At 48.9% G+C, this 21,915-nt stretch overlaps 1 protein-coding gene across 1 annotated transcript in view; it reads right to left on the reverse strand.

The window, feature by feature from the left end:
* KCNH4 (potassium voltage-gated channel subfamily H member 4) overlaps positions 1 to 21,915 on the reverse strand; it is a 49,501-nt gene continuing 27,586 nt past the window's right edge. The window contains exons 6-16 of the mRNA XM_035135492.2: positions 19,951 to 20,108; positions 15,576 to 15,777; positions 14,717 to 14,911; positions 13,681 to 13,880; positions 13,040 to 13,289; positions 10,952 to 11,166; positions 5,083 to 5,121; positions 4,285 to 4,649; positions 3,237 to 3,343; positions 1,755 to 1,831; positions 1 to 534 (exon numbers count right to left, since the gene is read on the reverse strand). Of these exons, the coding sequence (XP_034991383.2) occupies positions 1 to 534; positions 1,755 to 1,831; positions 3,237 to 3,343; positions 4,285 to 4,649; positions 5,083 to 5,121; positions 10,952 to 11,166; positions 13,040 to 13,289; positions 13,681 to 13,880; positions 14,717 to 14,911; positions 15,576 to 15,777; positions 19,951 to 20,108 (2,342 nt within the window). The remainder of the gene's footprint in view (positions 535 to 1,754; positions 1,832 to 3,236; positions 3,344 to 4,284; positions 4,650 to 5,082; positions 5,122 to 10,951; positions 11,167 to 13,039; positions 13,290 to 13,680; positions 13,881 to 14,716; positions 14,912 to 15,575; positions 15,778 to 19,950; positions 20,109 to 21,915) is intronic.

The following is a 21,915-nucleotide window of genomic DNA, read 5'->3' on the forward strand; positions in this document are numbered from 1 at the left end:
TCAGTGAAAGGTCTCTGAGCTTGACCGGAAGTGGAAGCGTGCTGGTGGCGGGCAGCCCTGCCCCGAACAAGTGGAGAAAGAGTTCCTTGGGGAGAGAGAACTAAGGGGGCACGGCGTGGGCGAGCTCGACCGGGAAGAAGTCCCCTTGGCTGCCTGGCCACAGTGGTGGCTTCCGTGTCCCGTGTCCGCCCATAGGGAGTGGTATTGGTATGTGGGGCTTGTGGGGCCACAGGAAGTGGAACCCCTCTGCTCCCCGGGTCCCAAGTGCTCTATGCACGAGGCAGAAGGCGGCAGGGAGTTGGTGAAGGCTGAAAAGTCTGCGCTCGAGGAGGCCGGGGGGCCGAGGGGCGGCATGCTCTGGGACGAAGGCAGCCTGCTGGTGGGAGGCGGGGAAGGCGAGGTCTGGCCACAGTTGTGGGGGCAGCTCGCGGCAGGGGCGTAGGAAGGCTGGATGGCAAGCTGACTCTGAAGGAGGCTCATCAGATGCTGCAGCTCTCGACTGAGTTGGGAGACTTCCCGGTTCAGGTTGTTGATCTGGGGGAAACCAGAAAAAAAAAATCAGTACCTAGCATTTATATAGAGTACGTTGAGAGTGTCATGCCTGCTTATTTATTTGATTTATATCCCACCTTTCCTCCAAGGCGGCATACATCGTCCTGATTTTATCCCTACATAAACGCTGTGAGGCAACTTAAGCTGTGAGAAAGTGACTGGCCCAAGGTCACCCAGTGAGCTTTATGGCTGAGTGGGTATTTGAACCCTGGTCTCGCCAGGTCCTAGTCCTGCACACTAACCACTACATCCTCGCGACGAGCATGTACGCACTGTGTGATAATGTGCATCAATGCAGGCGGCTTTCTGAGGTGGTCCACACACACAGCGACATCATCCCCATGCTGCCCCTGTCCCACACTATTTGTCAATCTGAAGTTCATTCTGCTGCAATGACTATAATCCATTTGGTGCCGAGAATGCCCTCTGCAAGGGCCTGACGCCTCCATGTGTCCACACAGAAAGACACAGCTACTGGCTGTGGACCTCTTATTTCTGATCTGATCCATTTCAACGTCTTTGAGGCTTTTCTGTAGCAGTTGGGAAAAGGGGAGGAGCCAGGACATTGGGGCGGGGACTGTGTGTGTGTGTGTGTGTGTGTGTGTGTGTAAAAAAGCTCTTCCTGAGATGGGCTCCTATGAAGAATGAGGAGCAGAACACACAGGCAACTTGTTTTCTGGGGGGGGGGGGGAGAGGAGAAGAAGAAAGAGAAGGCTGGCTTTGTTGCTATGAAATTGTCACCAACCCGGTGCTAATTTTAAACCCTGACACCCTGAGTCAGAAACGCCAACACCACGGATGCACAGAAAAATCAACCCCCTCATCCCTTTCCTTCCCCCATGGGTGAGTGGGGGGTGGGGGCAGGAATAAATGCAGTCGAGCCAAACAAACAAACTAAACTAAACTAACCTGGCATTTGCAGCTAGTGGTGATGTTTTGGCAGCTATGCATCTCCCCAACATGCTTAGTTTTCAGGGTTAAAGAGACACCTGCAAACAGCACCTCCTGATCTAGAGTTTCCCCTAGTCCTTGATGTCTTGTGTGTGCTGTGCTTACTTGGTGGCAAGGCAAATGCACTTTGCCCATGCTCAGAGGCATTTTAAACTTGACTTTGTATTTTCTAGGGCACAGCCCCAGCAGGGAAAACTGATGCCAGGACTGCGCCCTAGTGACTCACAAATGAAAGCCCTGCTGCTTCCTACCTCTTGATTCAGCCTTCGGATGTTCTGCTTTACCTCGTCAGCTTCTGCAGTTGAGACAGGGTTGGTTTGCTCCGTCCCTGCAAGGAAATTCAAGGAGTGGGAGGGGGAGATGAGAGGGTTAGAGAAAATACTTGCGGCAATTTGCCTTCTGCCCGATCCTCTGACACTGTGCTTGTATGAGCAAGGGGTCGTCACAATGGAGCAAACCCCTAAAAAAAGGAGGGTGGCTTTTTGTAGCCCAAGGGTGGTGGGTGGGGCCAGAAGCAAAAGTGGACAGGGCAATGAATATAAATAGTAGCTTTTTGCAACAGGCTAGTTTCTCCACAACCTCTTCTCTATCCAGGCAGGCAAGAGGCATTATCCAAGGACACATTCCAGCTGGGCAAAAATATTCAAGGAGGGTGTAAAGCAAGGCCACTGAGGAGTGAGGGCCACACAGAGAGGTACTGGGGGCCACATCAGACCCCTGGACCTGAGGTTCCCCACTGTCGCCCTAAAACCTGAACTGTGCATATTTCTTTCTAAAATAGTTATTTTTAAAATAATGAAGCTTCAGTACTGCTAGCTAGAACAAAGGACTACTTCTCACCAAAGTGGTAAGCCTGCATTTGGACTATACCATGTCAGATATAGATTTCGGGGGTGCATAGGATATTACATATTACAATGTGGGCAGAAGCCATTCATAAATAAGTGGATCTTGCGGAGAAGGCTTCTGGCCTATCTCTTTCCCCTGCCACACAGTTTTCTACCTGCAGAGGGACCTGTGGGAGCAGGGTCTGCAGTCAAAAGTCTGCAGTCAAAAGTGGTATAGTCCAAATCTAGCTTTATCACTTCGGGGAGGGGGGAACCCGGCCTAATTCTGCCCCAAGAAAAGCTGACTGCTGCAACCTATGTCAATTGCACAAGTTTCTTTATTATAAATCATTTTACTTCTTCTAGTCACAAGATGGGGGTCAAGATCTAGCCATATAGAAATGAAGCCCCCACAGAAGCAGTTAGCTCAGGGGCAGCTAACATGGGGCCTTCCAGATGTCATTGAACTGCAGCTCCCATCATCCTCAGGCACCATGGTCCACAATTGGGGATGATGGGAGTTGGAGTCCAATAAGAACCGGAGAGTGCCATGTGGGCTTCCCCTCCCCCTGGCTCTTTTTACCCTCCCCACTTTGGCCTGTTAGGAAATCCAGCCACAATGCTGGAGGGGGCATTAGACCCAGCCATTCTGCAACATCCCATGGTTCCCAACTCATTCTCTGAGTGAGCTGTCGCATGTTAACTATTTTAAGAGAAATACAATCATGGCGGGTCAACTGAAGAGATGGCCAGTCTTAACTTGACGGCTCACTAATGAGCGCTGAATCTGCTTGCTCAATGGTGTGCGAGGCATTTCTTTAATGAGCACTGAATGGTTGATGGCTAAGTGGCTTCTTGCTCTCTAAGGCAGGTGGACGGACCCATCTCCTCCGTTGCCATCGCTACCTGACACTGGAGGCTCCTGCGCCGAGCTCTGCGTGGGCTGATCCACATTGAAACTAAAGGTTTGTGTCTCTGATGCGCCACCATCATCTTCAATTCCATCCACGACTCTAGGGAGGTGGGAGACAGATTAGTTTATGCGGCGGGGTGGAGTCCAAAAGTGGTAAGGCAGGGTCAAACAGCGGCGATTGAATATCGAATTTAGAACCTCCATATTCAGAGGCAGTCTATCCCTCCGAGGAAGTGGAGCACTGGATGGAAAACAGACCCCCCCACTGTCAGGGGCCGGATGGATGAGGAGGAGTGATGGGTGTCTGACTCCCAAGAACTCTCCAGGGAGGGCTCTGAAGATGACACCATGACACCTTAGAGCCTGGAGCCTGGTGGTGGGACACTGAGGAGCAGCCAGCAGAAAGGATAAGCTGGGAGCTGATAGAAGCAGGAGACTTGAGAGATCAAGGGGGGGGGGGTCAGGAGAAGGAGGGCCTTCCGGGACAGGATTAGAAGCTGAGAGTCGCAGCGTGCATGCAGACAGTCCCAGTCCTCCTGACTCCCCTCCCACTCTGACCCCCTGCTTGAGGAGTGCCAGACAGGCCTGCAGGAGGAGCTCACCCCCTTGATGCACCTTCCATCTGCTTCGGAGCGATCCAGAGAGAGAGACTAGAGTCAGGAAGAGGCATGGCTAGAGCTAAGTTTCAGCAAAGCCTTCGTTGAGTTGAGACGAACCAAGGACATTGCTGTGTTGTTGTTTTTCTGCTAATAAAAAGCTAATCGCATTCCATGCCTTCTGTGTGCGCGCCTGCCCTGTGGATGACCTGGCTTGCTGACACCTACCTGACTGACACCCACCTTACACCCCAGTGCTAGGAAGTTCTTCAACCTAAATCTAAGCTAAATGGAAAGAAGCTACAGAAAGCCACGGCTTCATTCTTGAACGTATCCTATTCATTTAATTGAGGCTTTCGCAGGAGAACTTCCCAGCGGATCATACCCCACGAGCCAAATCTGTTTGTCTACTATGGCCATTTAGGAACGCAATGAGGACCCTTACCTGGGGCTGAGGTTTGGCGTTCCATAGTTCATGAGGGAGGGAATGAGGAGCTTGCCAGGTTTCCGGCCATTGCTGCCCTCATCAAAGAGATGCACCTCCCGGCGACACTGGGGAGAGGGGCTACGGCCTCGGTTGCAGTGGGCTGGGGAGCGACAATTTCGCCGCAGGGCGGAGAACTGGCGCAGGTCATCTCCTAGCAGGCTGCTGAAGGAGCCGCGCCTCACGGGGCTGTTGAGGTTGGGCAAGAGGAGTTTGCGGCGGGTGATGGTGGCTGGCGAGGGCTGGAAGAAGTCCTCAGAGTCCTCGCCATACTCCTGGATGGAGGGCAGGGGCTTCTCGGGGGCAGCACCACTTTCAAGGTGAGGCTAAACAAGAGGGAAGGAAGGAAGAAGATTCAGAAGATGGAAAGGCAGCTTTCTTTTAGGTGAGGCTTAAATCAAATTTAATAAGCTCAGATGTGTGACCATCTGATCATTGTTTAGGTGGAGGGTATCAATTTGTCATGCAAATAAGCATTTCAAACTAGTTCATATTTGCACCGCAAGCCAGGGTGAAAATGCTCTTAGCCTTCAGGCTTTCAGGTGTAGGGGAAATAATTTAGGAGAGTACAAACTCAAGTTTTTTGCAAGCAACTTAAGAGCAAAGTTAAGATATTATTATTATTATTATTATTATTATTATTATTATTATTATTATTATTTCCTGAGATCCCACCCACCCAGCCAAATTCATGTTGGCTGTAATCAATGCAGTTTCTCCCACCCCTGTGCCCTTCTGTTCCTGCAGCAAAAAAGTTACCTGGGATAAACGTGGGGACCTGGAGAATCGGAGAAGTCCCTAGAAAGGAAAACAGCAACAACACAATCAAACAAGAAAGACTGGATAGCTCTTTCAGAGTCTATCAGGGTTGTTGCCTCAAAGCTGACCATTCTTGGTTGCCAGACTGACGACCACCCAACCAAAAGCTGAAGAAACAGATGCCATTTCACCTTGGTTCTGGCCCCTCTAGGAAGCCTCTCTTGCACCATCTTGGCACAAACTGACAACCATTCATTGTTTTTAGCAGGAGCTAGAGCACACTCCTCTCCTGAGGGTGCCAGCAACTGGTATTTGTTGTGTCCCTGGTCCCTGGTCCCTAGAGATAGGGCACAATCTCCAGCCATCACGCCAAGTAGCTATTTGACAGACTTGGGCAGAATGAAGCTTGCAATGGAAGGCTCTGCCTCCCTCCTTATGTGTGTCCATTACAACATATGCAGAGAACCCCCGTGCTCTACTGAACACACGCAGGGCAGACTAGAGTCCACCTCTCCTCTTATTCCCATGCACATTCATTCTACCAGTCTTCATTCTACCTATATTTTCCTTCTCTGCTCATGGTGCGCCCTTTCTGTCTATTTGCACTCCACCACCCACACCATTCTAGGGATGGACAAACTTCCATGTGCTACAGCAAAGTGTCAGGAGGGCAGGCAGGGATAGGGGGAGAAAGTTCAGGGGAATGAGGGGGGGCATTGTGATGACAGATGGGAGCAATGAGGTATGGCAGTGGGTGAGGGAGGGCAGGATTGTATCGGGAGGCGGGGTGGGCACACGACCTTTCACCTCTAGGTCACTGGTTCGAATGTAGCCTAGGCCGGTAGTGCCCAAAGCATGTTACCATCCGACGGCTGTTGGAGAGCCTACGGGCGTTTACTGGCTGGTCACGGTCTTGGTCCTAGTGGACAAAAACCACCATCACAATCAGCAGGGTGGGTAGGTGGGTAAGTTCAGCCGAGGGGAAAGTGTAGACGGAGGAGGACACAAACAGGAGGAGAAGTGAGCTGGTGCATTGAACCAAGGGTGGACTGTACCGGAGGAGAGGATGGGGGCAAAACTGGAATGAGTTGGCTCTGCCTGTTGTTGGTTCTGCTTGCAATGGGTACAATGGGCACCAGACGCTGTTGCCTCTAGGCGTATTTTCTCTTGCTTGAAAACACCTTATGGGGGATGCTACATTCTGTTCTTAGCAATGTCCTTATTCAATAGTTGAAGCACTGCTTCCTGGGAGGTGTGAAGTCTAACAGCAGAGGAAACGGAAAGTAAGGGGAGGCAATGTGGCCTCAGCCTAAAATGAGTTACTGAGCGATGCAGTCAGCAGTTGTTCATGTTTACCAGGTCTTAAAAATAAACCTCTGTTGGACTTGTGGCTTAGTAAACAGGTGGGCAAGTGGGATCAGAGCCATGGTAAGGAGGGGAGGGTGGTCAACCTATTCTTCGGCACTGTTTACTTATTTAAATCCTCTCCACCCCCTCACTGAAGATATTATTAACCGTAGGCAGGAGGGGGAGCGAGAGACAGAAACTTGTATTGCACCTGCCTTTCCCCCCACTGCTTGTAGCTAACAGCAACTTTGGAGTGATTAGTAGTTTCCATTGGGGAACAGTGGAAAAGAGGGGTTTAATTCTATGGGCTGCATATCTTCTATGCATAATAATTCTATGCATATGTAAAGGGTTAATTGCAAGAGTTGTAGAACTCTATGACGTCATATGCTCTGTGGCAGTTATGGCAGTTGGTTCAGTTAAGGCAGTTAGTTGAGCAGTCTTAACAGAGCAGCATATTTGTTGTGCTGCTGTCTGCTTCTGAGTCTGTAAATGTTAGCTAGTCTGTAACAGTTTAATCTATGTAAGATGTTTTAACTACTTAAGAAACACCCACCTGCATTGTACATTTGATCTGCAACTGCAAAGCACACTAAGTTATACAGCATGTTCTTTTAAACTTTAATCTCTCTTGCGTAGTTTTTATAGGAGGGAAAGAAAGAGAACTAATTAAAGGGTCAAACCACCCAGGGCTGTCTTGCACACACTCTGCAAATGGGAACTAGAGTCTAATTCCCACAAATCCCCCCGCCCAGCTGCCCAGCCCTGGTCCAAATCAGTTTATATATGCATACACTGAGAGAGCTATTTTCCAGGCAAAGAAAAGATGTCTGCTTTGGCCCTCAGGCAGAAGAGAGGGAAGCTGTGGCCAGGACTTAAATGGCAACTTCAATTCATGCGCACCAGGACTCATCGGTCTTTCAAGTTTTAGATTGTTGGCCGTGGGCGTCAGTTAGCAACCAATATTTGGTGGTGGTGGGGAATCTCCCAGGGTCTAAGACATTATGCTGCCTGAGACAAGGGACCCCACCTTCACATATAGAGGTCAACTGAGCTGGAAGCTGCATACTTCTACACTGAGGGCAGAAGGTTGGCAGGCAGGGATGCAGGACCAGCCATGTGTACAGTTTTGGCCTTCAGCCCCTCACTGAAGCTCCCACTGCCTCCAGTATCTACCGTACTGCCTGAGGTAGCGGTCATATTCTGCCTCATGGCTCCACTGTCCTCACTCTCCTTTCTTGACCTCACCGCCAATACAAACACATCCAAGATATCACTGTTCCATATAGGACTCTTGAGCTTTGGTGACACCTCAGGAGAAGCACATTTGGGAGAGGCCAGGGATGGGGAATCTTATATGGAGATATTGATATAAGAGGTATCGAGAGCAGAAAATATATTGTTTCCTCCATTAAAAACGAAGGCAGTTTTTTGTGGTGTTTTTTTTTAAATCTGTGGGGAGAAAGCTTGGCAAAAATAACTGCTGCTATTTTCTGCAAGCTTGATAACAAGGAGTCAGAAGAAGGAACGATCCAACTTGTCAAACCTCCCTGCACTTAAGAAGAGGCAAAAGTTTTCTTAACACCCAAGGGTGGGGTGGGTGTGCACTGCATTTTTGCAAGCACTTTCCCCATGCTAAAACACACTTTGGTACCTTTTTGCACCAATGTGCATTTGTGTGTGCACTTTTCACCAACAGGCCCATTTTGCTATGCGTTCTTTGGCAGCGCAAACTTTAGGCAAGTGCAAATTTCAGAGGAGTGTGCATATTAATTCAGGAAGGGTGAATTAATACAAACCAAATGAATTTATATTGCACCCCTCATGCTGGCTTTATGCTACCTCCGGGATCAGAGGTGCCATGCCTCCTAATGCCAGTTGCTAGGGAACAAGGGCAGGAGACAGCTATGGCACTCTTGCCCTGCTTGTCCCGGAGGCATCTGATTGGCCACTGTGGGAAATGGGATGCAGGACCGGCTAGGCATTTGCTTTGATCCATCGGGGCTCTTCTTGTTCTGCAGTGTTCAATGAGCATGAGTCCTATTGAATGACTGGACTATTCTCCTTCTGCAAGGAGTCTTTTCAGACCTCAGCATGCCATACTTCAAGTGCATCCTGCAAATAACTGAGTTTTGAGCTCTGTTCTAGCGGCATGAGGTGCTCCAGTGAGAGGGACAGTTAGATTTGGCTTTGGGCTGTGTGCAATGAACCTTGCAGGTAAAATTCTACCACCTGCTTCAGTTGTGCATATATTGTATTTGATGAGTTTGCAGCATTTATTCTTCTATTATAGTCAAGCGCATAGCTATTCAGGGCACTGAAGTCCCCCCCCCCCGCATTTCTGAGATTTTACCATTGTTCTCACACCTTCAAGCTTCTCTCTGCAGCAACAACAGGCTGAAATTTGCCATTTGAAAAGAAGCAGGCTGTTGTTCATAGAATGTTGAATTATGTGTCTATATACCAATTCATGTGCTTAAATGGAATCACTGAATACATCAGCCCCACTTGGGGAAAGCCTTGTTTGGGATTGCTATCATTGTAAAGTAAAGGGACCCCTGACCATTAGGTCATCTCGCATTATTGGCCAAGGTAGCCGACGTATAGCTTCCAGGTCATGTGGCCAGCATGACAAAGCCGCTTCTGGCAAACCAGAGCAGCACATGGAAACGCCGTTTACCTTCCCGCTGTAGTGGTACCTATTTATCTACTTGCATTTTGACATGCTTTCGAACTGCTAGGTTGGCAGGAGCTGGGACCAAGCAACGGGAGCTCACCCCGTCACAGGGATTCGAACCGCCGACCTTCTGATCAGCAAGCCCTAGGCTCAGTGGTTTAACCACAGCGCCACCTGGGGAAAGCCTTGTTTGGGATTGCTATCATTGTATAGGTTGCTAATTGCGTAACCTAGACTTATGAAGTCAGCCAATGCCAACCTGTGGCATTTTGCTGCCCAAAAGAACTCACAAACACACAAACTGCTGCAGCTAACACTTTAAAACAGGTCTGGGCAATCTGTGGCCCTCCAGATGTTGTTCAATTAAAAACCCCATCACCACTGACTGGAGTTCAAGAATATCTGAGGAGACACTGGTTGACCATCCCTGCTTTAAAAAATTATTGCTGCACCATTCAAACCCCAATTCCTGCTTTTATCTCCCACCACCACAGTGCCTTATAGAATCATAGAATGATAGAGTTCGAAGGTATCACAAGGGTCATCTAGTTCAACCCCCTGCAATGCAGGTGGAACAATGCGCGATGCCAAATGCAGGCTTGAACCCATGCCCCTGAAATTAAGAGTCTCACAGGGTACTGACTGAATGAAGACCACTTCCCCTTCCTTCCTTGCATGCTAGCACTGGCCTGTCACCAGCCATGTATGGTGGCCCCCTAGGGTCATAGTTAACCTCCTGAACTCTTTGCCTGCCTGGGCCTGCAGCCATGTTGAGGACCTAGCAAGGTATGATGCAAAGCTGCATTCAAATGGGGGTGGGAGAGAGGGGCAGTCAAGCTGTGTTAGGCCCTGCCATAACCCCTTCTCCACCTGAACATCCGTAAATAAGAGTTTCCCAGGCAGACAGCCCCACAAATGCCTCCGGCACTCTCCCCTCTGAAAAAACACACACCCAGAAGAGGCTTTTTTCATTTTGCGGAAATGAGGATGCCATCGTCTGTGCTGTGTACAGCACTTCAGAAACATGCAAGATACATTTGACGAGAGGCCACAGCAGTGCAAAAGGCATGAGTGTGCAGAGATTCTGGGAACAGATGCTTAAAACGCCACAGAAACAGTTGCCTGTCTCTATCTGAAAAGCCACAGCTCAATGGTTTGCTCTGTTCCCAGGTTTGATCCGTGGCTCCTCCAGGTAGGGCTGGTGGAGAACCCTGTCTGAAACCTAGCAGAGTTGCTGCCAGTCAGTGTAGACAACACTGAGCTCAATGGATTGTCGGTCTGGCTTAGTATAAGGCAGTTTCCTATGTTCCTATGAAAGCTATCTGGATCTGGGGAACAGGTGGGGGAAGTAGGTCAGACTGGATGGGACGCTTTTCACATTGTTTGCCCTTGACTGCTGTTTCTTTCACAGGTTGACAGCACACACACTCTTATTGCATGATGGCAGGGGCTAGGGCAGATTTAACTCTTTGCTTCCTCCTTCCCATGCTGGCAATTAATTTTTTGAAAAAGATCTTTTCACTCAGCACAAGCCACATGATAAATGTGGCCCTAGTCTCTCTCTCTCTCTCTCTCTCTCTGCCTGCTCAGGGAAAGCGGCAAGATGCAAATGATGGAAGGGTGCTGATGAAGTCGGAAGCTCTGGAAACATGGATTCTCGTGGCCTGGGAGCGATGGTGGTGGATGTGGTGTCTTTAGCAGGGGATGTGAATGATTCCTGGGGAAGCGGAAGGGTCTGGTCTTGGTGGGAACTGGCCCTGTGCGGTCAAATGGCTAGAAGTACAGGTAGAAAGGGGGCAGGATAGGCAGGGATCAGGGTCACCTGCAGCATACAAACAGCCCTACCTCAATCTCGCTGCCCTCCCGCAAGTTGAAGGTGAGGTCCTGGTGGATGTCGGCCATGAACTTGGCGGAATATTCGGGGTACAGCTCCAGCACTTCAAAGAGCCCGCGCAGGCTGATGTACTGGAGGTCGCAGTAGGTCAGTGCCTTGACGTCTGCATTGGTCTTGATTACTTGGTCTTTATTGGGCAGGTCAGCCCCAATGAGGTCCCCTTTACCTAAGGAAGACGAGTCAGGATTTGGGGAGCGCCTGAATGGGGTTAGAAGCAGGGAGGCCACTCATGTGGCCCCTCATCTCCCCCTGTCTTCAGATGGAGAGGCTCAAACTGGGAGTCCCATGGGCTGGGGTTGAGGCTGGGACTAGCCTATTGAGCTGTGCGTGCTTTCAGGTCTCGGAGCCTTTTCCAGGCTCACAAGGGGTGTCCCTTGTGTCAGCAACATGTCTCTGGACTGGACAGCAGGAACCTGGATTTCCCTGTCATCAAACCAAGAGCTGTTGCCTGCTGGGCTTCAGCCCTCAGCTGCCCAGCCCTTTATGCCAATGGCGTATTCCAGAGCAGGATTAATATAGCGCAGGGAACTTGTGGACCTCCAGGTACAGTCATACCTCATGTTGCATCTGCTTCAGGATGCGTCTTTTTGGGATACGGAAGCGCTGAACCTGGAAGTCCCAGAACAGGTCAGTTCCAGGTTTGGCACGCGCGCATGCGCAGGAACACTAAATCGCACTTTATGCATGCGCAGAAGTGCCGAATTATGTCATGCGCCTGCACAGATGCAATGTTTTAGGATGCTGCCTTTTCATGTTGTGAACGGGCCTCTGGAACGGATCCCTTTCGCAACCAGAGGTACCATTGTATTGTTTGTCTCCAACTCTCCATCAGCCCTGGCCAGCACTGCTAATGGTCAGGAATAGATTAATTTGTCAATTTTGGTTTGTCTCAGGACAGATCCATGCTATACACTTAAAGCACATTTAATGCATGTGGCCTCCCCTAAAGAATCATGGGAGCTGTAGTTTGCTGGGAATTGCATCTCTTTGAGGGTGAAACTACACTTCCCACAATATCTGTTAATGTACAGTAGTACCTCGATTTACGAACTTAATCTGTTCCGGAAGTCCGTTCTTAAACCGAAACCGTTCTTAAACCAAGGCACGCTTTCCCTAATGAGGCCTCCCACTGCCGGTGCCCATCCACCATTTGGATTCTGTTCTTAGACTGAGGTAAAGTTTGCAAACCGGGGCACTACTTCTGGTTTTATGGAGTTCGTAAACCGAATCGTTCGTAAACAGGACTGTTCTTAAACCGAGGTACTACTGTACTTCCTGGGGTGGATCTGCCCTCAGTTTCTCAGTTTTCATATCTTAAATTCAGTTTTGCACATTTCCTCAGCAATTTGCAGATTCAACAGAAATCCTCAAGAAAATCCACCAGCATTTTAGTGCAAATTTCTTATAATAAATGTACTTTTGTATGCAGTTTTGTCTAATGCACACATTCTTGTAAGCAAGTTCCTCTAATACAGGGGTTCCCAAACTAAGGCCCGGGGGCCGGATGCGGCCCAATCGCCTTCTAAATCCGGCCCACAGACGGTCCAGGAATCAGCATGTTTTTACATGAGTAGAATGTGTCCTTTTATTTAAAATGCATCTCTGGGTTATTTGTGGGGCATAGGAATTCGTTCATATTTCCCCCCAAAATATAGTCCAGTCCCCCACCAGGTCTGAGGGACAATGGGCCGCCCCCCTGCTGAAAAGGTTTGCTGACCCCTCCTCTAACATAATGATTTTTTGCAGTTAGTTTAACCAATATATGCATTTCTGTGCACATTTCCCCCTAACATACACATTGCTTTACAAACTGCTTGACCAGAGAACTGCATCACAAAATTTGGAGAAGTGCAGATTTCATGTCTTAGTTTTAGAAGTGCAGATCAGATAGTTTCTCATTAAAATGCAAACAAAACTGAATTTTGCCCTAGCTCCGACGCAGAGCCTACTTGTGGTCCCAGCCTGGCCCTAATACAGAGACCAGCCCCACATCCCCAAAGAGACACAGATTGCACTGTGCGGCTCTCCCAGAGTCTTACCTAAAATGGCCAGTACAATGTTGTCCTTGAGGACTTCAAGGGAGCCTGAGCAGACAAAGTAATTTGCTTGCAGGGCGTCTCCCTGGCGGAGGAGATATTCCCCGGGGGCGCAGAAGGATGTCTTGATGTGCAGGGAAAGGGCGCGGAGGCAGCCGCGGCTGGCGCTCTCAAAGAGCGGCAGCTGCAAAATGTCCTTGTTCAAGTGCATGGCAATGTCTGCTCGTAGTTCATCTGGGAAGTCCCGCAGGAGCTGAAGGGAAAGGAGGAGCCGAGAGCGTCAGATGACCTGTTCCATTGAGCATCCTTCCTGATTTGTATTCACAAAGTTTGCAGAAAATTTGGACAATATTGGCTAATTATCCATTCTGTTTTGTTTGTGGGAAGGTTAGACAACCTCATCTCAAATATTCCTTATCTCACACTTTCCTAGTATATTTCCCCATCACTTTCCTTACTGCAGAAAGTCAGATTTTGGGGGGATCTCCCAAATCATCGTGACCATTAGAAGGGGGTTAATAGTAAAATTCAGTCCTATGAACATCTGGTCAGAAGTCAGTTTCATTCAGTTCAGTTGTGCTTATTCTATAATAAGGGGGCACAGGAATCCAGCCTAAAACTGACAGAGAGCAAGACGCCCTTACCTCATTGGCATCAATGCCGTTGTTGACAGACCATGTGGTCTGAAAGTACTCCAGCATGCGCTGCTTGAGCTGCTGGGGCAGGCGGTGGACGCGGATGAAGTCCTTGAGATCCTTCATGCGGGTATGATAGAGGGAGCGGCGTGAGTACATGCGCTGGATGATAGCTGTCACGTTGCCAAAGACCACGGCATGCATCAAAGCTGGGGCAGAGAGGAGGAAAGGGGCGTGAGAGAAGAAGAGCCCTCTAGGGCTTATCTAGATTGGTATCCTATTCCCAACAGATGGAACACAAGTCACTGTGGAGTAGTGGTTAGTGGAATACGCTCGGCGTCCCGTGCCATCCCTATGGGCACCGCCGTGCCCCTCGTCCCTATGGGTGCCGCTGCATGCCCCGTCCCGTCCCTATGGGCGCTGTGTACCAGATGGTGCGCAGCACCCATAGGGACAAGACTGCGTCCCTAGGGATGAGATGGGGCACGTGGCGCCCATAGGGATGGGGTGCACAGTGGGGCCTCAGCTGCCCTACAGCTGGGGGGGGACAGCAGGCGGACAGCTAACTATCAAAGCTCACCTCTCAAATCACTTCAAAAAGGTGAAGATCACACCCTCACATTCATCCCTGGACTCTGGGCAACTAACAGCACCACTCAAAACCCCACCCGATTAAGTTATGAGCCGAGGTAGCCCCAATGTTGCATTGCATGGGGTGGGTACAGGGTTTTTTTGTGTGCATAATTTATTCTACTTCTGCTTATCTTTAGGAGGGGCAAAGCACTCTGCACCAAACGCATGCCCTACTTTTAGCATGTGAAAAAAATCCTGCCTAGTAGTCCCCCATCTCAACCTTGTCTTTCAAGACTTCGCTAGGCCCTGCCCACATTTGCGAACGATAAGGACTAGAAACTTGCTTTCTGGCAAAATGGAAACCAAGTTTCTCTGGATGCTGGACACCAGCGCCAAGACCCTATGCTTATTTTTTTTTCACGGGGCGCTTGTTGTTACGAGAGATATGTAGCCCTGCCTGTGACGGACTTACCGCCAATGAGCATGGTGCAGATGGAGAAGATTTTCTCGGCGTCTGTGTTGGCACACACGTTGCCAAAGCCCACGCTGGTCAGGCTGCTGAGGGTGAAGTAGAGGGAAGCGATGTAGGCGCTGCGGATGGAGGGTCCTCCCACAGAGCTGTTGATGTAGGGGGCCTCGATCCGCTTGCCCAGTTCGTGGAGCCAGCCTGCAGGGCACAGTAAAGGGTTAATCCTGTTAGGAGCAGACGGTGCAGATACCAGGGCCCTCCCCCTCACTCCAGAGAGTTTCTCAGAAAAAGCTCCCACAGAAGGGGAATCCCAGAAGCCAGCATTGCCCTCAACAGCCTGCCAAAGCACGGATGAGGAATATGTGGCCCTCCACGTTTTGCTGGACTCCAACTCCCATCAGACCCAGTCAGCATAGCCAGTAGTTGGGGATGAAGGGAGTTGGAGTCTAACAAAACATGGAGGGCCATAGGCTCCATTCCCCCGGCTTACGCATTCATGTTTGAAAATGTAAACATTTGCTTAAAAGTTAGTAAACTGCTCCAGAGATTGGGGAAGAGGAGGTGTTGGTGGTGTTACAGATACTAGCCCTTCTGTCCCTTCCAACATCAGCTCTCTACTGGGTCAAACTGAACCATGCTGTAAACATGCAGATCTATTCGATTTTCTTCTTCTTCAAAGGTTGCCCAAGGAGTAGAAAAGAGAGCATGCTTGTTTAAGCCCTCTTGCTCAGCGCCCACTCCTTTCCCAGGATGCACAGCAGCCTTGCTATGGGTTCCCACAAGGAGACGCATGTTGCTCCACTCAGAGCCACACACTCAGGGTTTCCATGAGGAGGGCTGCCCACTCATTCCTTAAGCTCACCAATGTCCCAGGTCACTGGATCGTTGCTCTCCTGCCGGCCGATGACATACCAGATGCAAGCCATCCAATGGGCCAGGAGGGCGAACATGGACATGAGCAAAGTCAGGACCATAGCACTGTACTGAGAGTAGCGGTCCAACTTTTGGAGGAGACGGAGCAGGCGCAGAAGGCGCACTGTCTTCAGCAGGTGCACCAGATAGGTCTGGGGAAGGAGAAGGGAGAAAAATTAATCAGAGTGGGTCATGGATATTACATGCTCCCCAGTTGGCATTGACTTGTGACGGGGCCTTCTCAGTGGTGGCTCCCTGTTTACAGAATGCTCTCCCTGGTGAGGTGTGTCTCCTTCCCTCACTATTAACTTTCAGGAGGAATTTAAAAACATTCCTGTTTACCCAGGCATTTGATGACTGAAAGATACTGTCCATGACATACTTGAAAGTATTAGTTTGAGATGGTTTTACGTGCTTTTAAAAAGGTAAAGGAACCCCTGAACGTTAGGTCCAGTCGCGGATGACTCTGGGGTTGCGGCGCTCATCTCACTTTACTGGCTGAGGGAGCCAGCATACAGCTTCTGGGTCGAGGCCAGCATGACTAAGCCGCTTCTGGCGAACCAGAGCAGCGCATGGAAACGCCGTTTACCTTCCTGCTGTACCTGTACCTATTTATCTACTTGCACTTTGATGTGCTTTTGAACTGCTAGGTGGGCAGGAGCTGGGACCAAGCAACGGGAGCTCACCCCGTTGCAGGGATTTGAACCACCGACCTTCTGATCGGCAAGTCCTAGGCTCAGTGGTATAGACCACAGCTTTTTAGATGTATTTAATTGTTTAAAATCTATTTTGTTTTTAATTGTATTGTTTGGCCACTGCTATGTTTGCCACACAGGGCTCCTTTGGGAGCAAGGGTGGGATATAAACTTAGCTACTAACTAAATAAAACCTTGCTTTTTGCCTGTTAGACTATTAAGCAAGAGTGGTATAGGACTTATCCAATGAAGTAGTCCACAACTGGAAGGAACCTGGATTTGTATACAAGGAGCAAGTTTGATCTTTCCTGCTGATTATACCAGGTGCTCCCTTTTGTGTTTGTCTTTGCCGTCTAATTTGTTTATTCTATTAGGCCAACTAAGTACTGATAGGGCATGCACTCAGCTTCACAGGAACCTTGCCTTTTCCTTTTTAAATCCCATCCAAGAAGTGTGCAAATGCACACACTCAGGCAACTGCAAAATTTCAGCATGCAATTTTTAGCATGCAGTTTTCTGGGAGTGTGTGTGTGTGTGTTTGTTGCAAATCTTAGGGATCGAAAGGAATATATATATATATATATATATATATATATATATATATATAGCCACACTCCATTTAGGAGTGCACCACAAATAATTACAAGCATGGCTGGGGGGGGGGGGGAGAGAACCTGAGAGCATTGAGGAAGCAGTGAGTGTGGAAAGGGGAGTAGCAGAAAGTGACAATTGATCCACCCACCTAAAAACACCAAAACAAATCCTCTGTGATGCTGAGTGGAACCCAATTTTCCACTATTTATCAGATTACTCCTGCATTGGGCAATTCTTGTGTGGGCAAGTGTGGGTAACAGTGTTAGGCTAGAACTGCAAAGACCTAGGTTCAAATCCCATCTCAGGGCTTAATTGTACTTCATAGTAACAACATGGTTAGAGTTTTCTTTTTAAAAATAGATAGGCAAGGCAAGTGGCTGGAGGTGGGGGTAGTCACCAACAGCACAGCACACGGGAGGGAGGTTTAAGCCAGGCATCCCCAAACTGCGGCCCTCCAGATGTTTTGGCCTACAACTCCCATGATCCCTAGCTAACAGGACCAGTGGTCAGGGATGATGGAAATTGTAGTCCAAAACATCTGGAGGGCCGAAGTTTGGGGATGCCCTGTTTAAGCCTTTCCTCCCCAGCTATAATCTTGGCAAGCATCATACCACTCCAATGGAAATTAGTATTAGGGTGGCAGGACTCTCATCGGTGCCAATACTGATTTCTGCAGTACTTCCCCCCCCCTCTGATGATTATGGCTGGGTGGGGAAAGAAAGGATTCAACTTGCTCTTGTACTGTAGTGACATTGACTATCCCACTCCCCGTACCTGATATTTTAATTTAGAAAGCCTGCAATGTGATTGCTCACCACAGCATTAACATACCATGCATTTAGACCTGAAGCTGAATGCGTGATCAGCCTGGCTTACATCATAGGGCTGATATGAGGATAAATGGGTGGGGAAGAAAGGTTTTTCCCTCGGGGGGCTATAAATGGAATAAATAAATAAATCATAGTCTGCACTTGGACTCTTTCCCAACACTCACGACAAGCGTCTTTCCCTAGTCTTATTCTTCTTAGTCCTTTAAATTAAGAGGTGCTGGTGGTGGGCATTAAATCTGAAATCTTATTCTGCCACTGAGCTATGGCTGTGATTGGAGCTTGAGAACAATGATTAAGGTAACTGGGGCTTACAGGAGGGGCCTGAGACAGATGCCATTCACCTCACCTCACCTCACCCCACCAAATTGTGCAACTTTTCCAGAGCTTAAACCACATGAAGAATGGTTGTATCAAGACAAAGTTCCCCTCTGCACATGCAGAGTGGACCCCCATCACAACTGAGTAGCCACAGCCAGCCCCCATTGCACTTCCAGAAATTAGATTTTGTGACTTCAAAGCAGGCTAAGGCTGCATACACATATTGTGACTTTAAAGCACATTTGAAGCATATTCAGTCCCTCAAAGAATTCTGGGCACTGTAGTTTGTTTCTGGGAATTGTAGCTCTGTGAGGGTAGACTAAGGTGCCCAGAATTCTTTGAGGGAAAGAATGTGATTCAAATGTGCTTTAAAAGTATAGTGTGCACACAGCCTTGGGTTCTGCAGTTTGTTCTTATTTCAGAAGCCGATTATTGCAGTTCTGAGAATGGAAGAGTTGCCGTTTGCCAGGTCTCTGGAGGTCTTGGTTCAAACTCCCACTGTTGCAGGACTGAGGTGAAGTCACTGTTACTTTGAAAAGCAGGTGGAATCTGACAAGATTAAATTTGGAAGCAAGGAGTTCAAACCTAGTGACCTCCATTTGCTCAGCACGCTGCCAGGAGAAAGCAATGGCTGGCTAGCAACTGCATAAGTTTCCTCATTAGTTGAAGGCCTCATGTTAGCATGAGACACTTCGCCAAGCTGCTTAATGAGCCCCCCGGGAAAGCGAGGCTAAGAAATAAAGGTGCATCCAATAGCAAGAAGCAGCAGAGACAGGGTATGGGATTAGCTACAGGGGAAGGAGCCTTGCAGCAGCAGGGCAGAGAGAGAACAGGCTTCATTTAGTTCAGCGATGGAGAGCCTGTAGCGCTCAAGGTGGTACTGGACTACAACTCCCATCAGCCCCAGCCTGCAGGGCCAATGGTCAGGAATGATGGGAATTGCAGTGCAACAACATGTGGAGTGCTATGGGCTCTTCTACACCCCTGATTTAGTTGATTTAAAAACAAAATTTGGAGCCACTCTGAAATCAGCTACTGGCGTGTGTGTGTGTGTGTGTGTGTGTGTGTGTGTGTGTGTAGAGAAAGCCAATGGGGAGGGGGAAAGGAACGGCATATCTTTCAGAAGGCATGACTGGCTGATTGGAGCCCTGAAAATGAGCACTCTATAGTGCCACTCCCCCCCCCCCGGTACAGTGGTACCTTGACTTACGAAGGTGATCCGTTCCGTGGTGCTCTTTGGGAGTCGAATCCTTCGTAAGTTGAAGCGTCCATTTTGCGCATGCGCAAAGCACGATTTTGCGCTTTGCGCATGCACAGACCGCGCACGCCGCTTCTGCGCATGAGCAGAACGCATGCGCGGCGAAAATACTTCCGGGTTTGTGGACTTCAGAAGTCGAAACCTTCAGAAGTCGAGGCATTCGTAAGTCGAGGTACCACTGTAATACTTATGAAAATAATACTGACCTACCCTTTAATATCACTGTGAGACCTGTTGAGATAATAAAGTGCTATAAAAATTATGTTTTTACCATTGTTATTATATTAACTGTGCCCCTGAGGACGTGCAAAGTTATCTTCTGATACTGCTCGGTGGCCAAGTCACCTTGCACCCATTAGGGGTGATGATGTGTGGGGCATTTCTCGAAGTTGCGTATCATTTCTGTGGCGCTTCATCATGTGTGAATCACTTCTTGTAATGAGCACACTCCTCCTTGCAAGAGCAGAAGGGACCTGCTTCAGATCAGGCAGTTCAGAGGGTGGCACCTCCAGGCAGGCATCTCTTTTTAGAAAGAGGCAGCTCAGCAATTCCAGCCGAAAAGGCCCGAGGGCCGCTTCTCAGCGTTCCCCTCTTGCTGATTCAGAGGGGCAGATTTAAAGGCAGACTCACCACAGGGACGTTGAAGGCATAGAGGAGGTCAAAGGGCAAGGCTGCAATCAAGTCCACAAAGAACCAAGTCGCCACATAGTGGAGGCAGATCGAACGGGTGTCATAGACCACCTGGCCCGACTGGCTGACGTACGTGGTGCGAAAGTTCAGAATAATGTCTATCGGAAAAAAAGAGGCAGTAAGTTCACAAACCATATGTGTGCTCCTGGTCATGTCCCCCAACCCAGGCAGTGCCAAGACCACGTCTTCCACATGAAGAGGGACATGTGGAAGCCTTATGTCAAATCAAATGTGCGAGCACAACGTGACACCTTAACAACAACAACAACAACAACAACAACAACAACAACAATGCAAAGGCATACATCAGGCATCCCCAAACTTCAGCCCTTCAGATGTTTTGGACTACAATTCCCATCATCCCTGACCACTGGTCCTGTTAGCTAGGGATCATGGGAGTTGTAGGCGAAAACATCTGGAGGGCCGCAGTTTGGGGATGCTTGGCATACATAGATCACTTCCTAGTTCAGGTGTAGGGAACCTTTTGCCTGCCAGATGTTCCTGAACTACAACTCCCACCATCCCTGGCCAACGGCTGGTGGGAGTTGTGGTTCTGGAACATCTGGCAGGCAAAAGGTTCCCCACACCTGTCCTGCATCAAGCGAAAGGGCCACGCAGCCCCAGGCTCTGCCTCCAAAGGAAGCTCACAAGCAGGGCAGCAAGCTGGAGATAGTCCCGCACAGTTTCTTCTCCCTAGCATACAGTACAGGTGTGGGGAACCCTCTAGATCCTGCTGAACTACAACTCCCATCAGCCTCAGCCACCATGGTCAATGGCCAAGAGATGATGGGAGTTGTAGTTCAGCAATCTCTGGAGGGCCAGCAGTTCCCCACCATCTATTAATCACAATTAATAATACCTGAAGACACATCGGAAGTTCAATTCTGCTGCACATCGAAATCCATTTTGAGTCACCCTCTATCTCTCCCCATCAGGTCACTTTGGAAACTTGCAGATTCGGGAGCCTGAGATTCTCTAACACAGTATTTGCAGTAGCACCGCGAACTATGATTCCCAGAATTCACTGGGGGAAGCCAGGCATGTACCAGGTGTGATTAGTAGAAATCTAAGAGTCGCACGGTCCCAATTTTCTCCTTGCCTGCCCACCAGTATCCAGTATAGCTGGATATACTCTACTGTGTTATGCTGCCGATATGGAGCCAATGAAAAGCTGTAAGGAGGCTGCTGTTCCTGACCTACCCACTCACTAAACCCATGTAGATATGTGGCATCTCATCTAACACCTCAAAGGCAAGTCTAATGCAACCCCCCATCCCAGGGAAGGGAACTCCTTTCGGATGTTCTCAGAATCCCCACCCAGCATGACCAATGGTCAGGGCTGCCCTTTGACAACTTGGAAGTTGCAAAAAGGATATTGGTAGGCAAGAGGATTTGCTCAGCTGATTCAGCTGGTTGTTGTTGTTATGGCATGTATTTTTGTGTTTAAATTATAAACTGCCATGTGATCTTCGGATGAAGGGTGGTATAGAAAGAGGAGGAGGAGGAGGAGGTGGAGTTATAGGAGTAATAATAGGAATTGTAGTCCAGCAATATCTGGAAGGCCACATATTCCCAATCCTGGCTATAAATGGAGTGAGCCCCATTTAATTCAGTGAGGAATCACTTCTGAACAGACATGACTGTAACTGCCCTGTAATTGTTGTAAATGGGAGAGGAAACACGGCATAATTTAATAACAATTGAGGGTCTTTGAGAATTAAGCATTTTCTTTATTTTGCATCATATTTGTTACATGAACTTTGACACCGGTGGTAGTTTAGTAGAGCAGGGACAAAGCACCAGGACTTTATTTCACAGCAGCATCAATGACGTCATAATCTGGGCATTCTCTGCATGCCAAATTAATAAGCTTTTCTCAGAATGAAACCCTCCAAATCAGCTAAA

This window comes from Zootoca vivipara, chromosome 13 (assembly GCF_963506605.1).
Source record: "Zootoca vivipara chromosome 13, rZooViv1.1, whole genome shotgun sequence".
In the NCBI taxonomy this organism is placed as follows: Eukaryota; Metazoa; Chordata; class Lepidosauria; order Squamata; family Lacertidae; genus Zootoca; species Zootoca vivipara.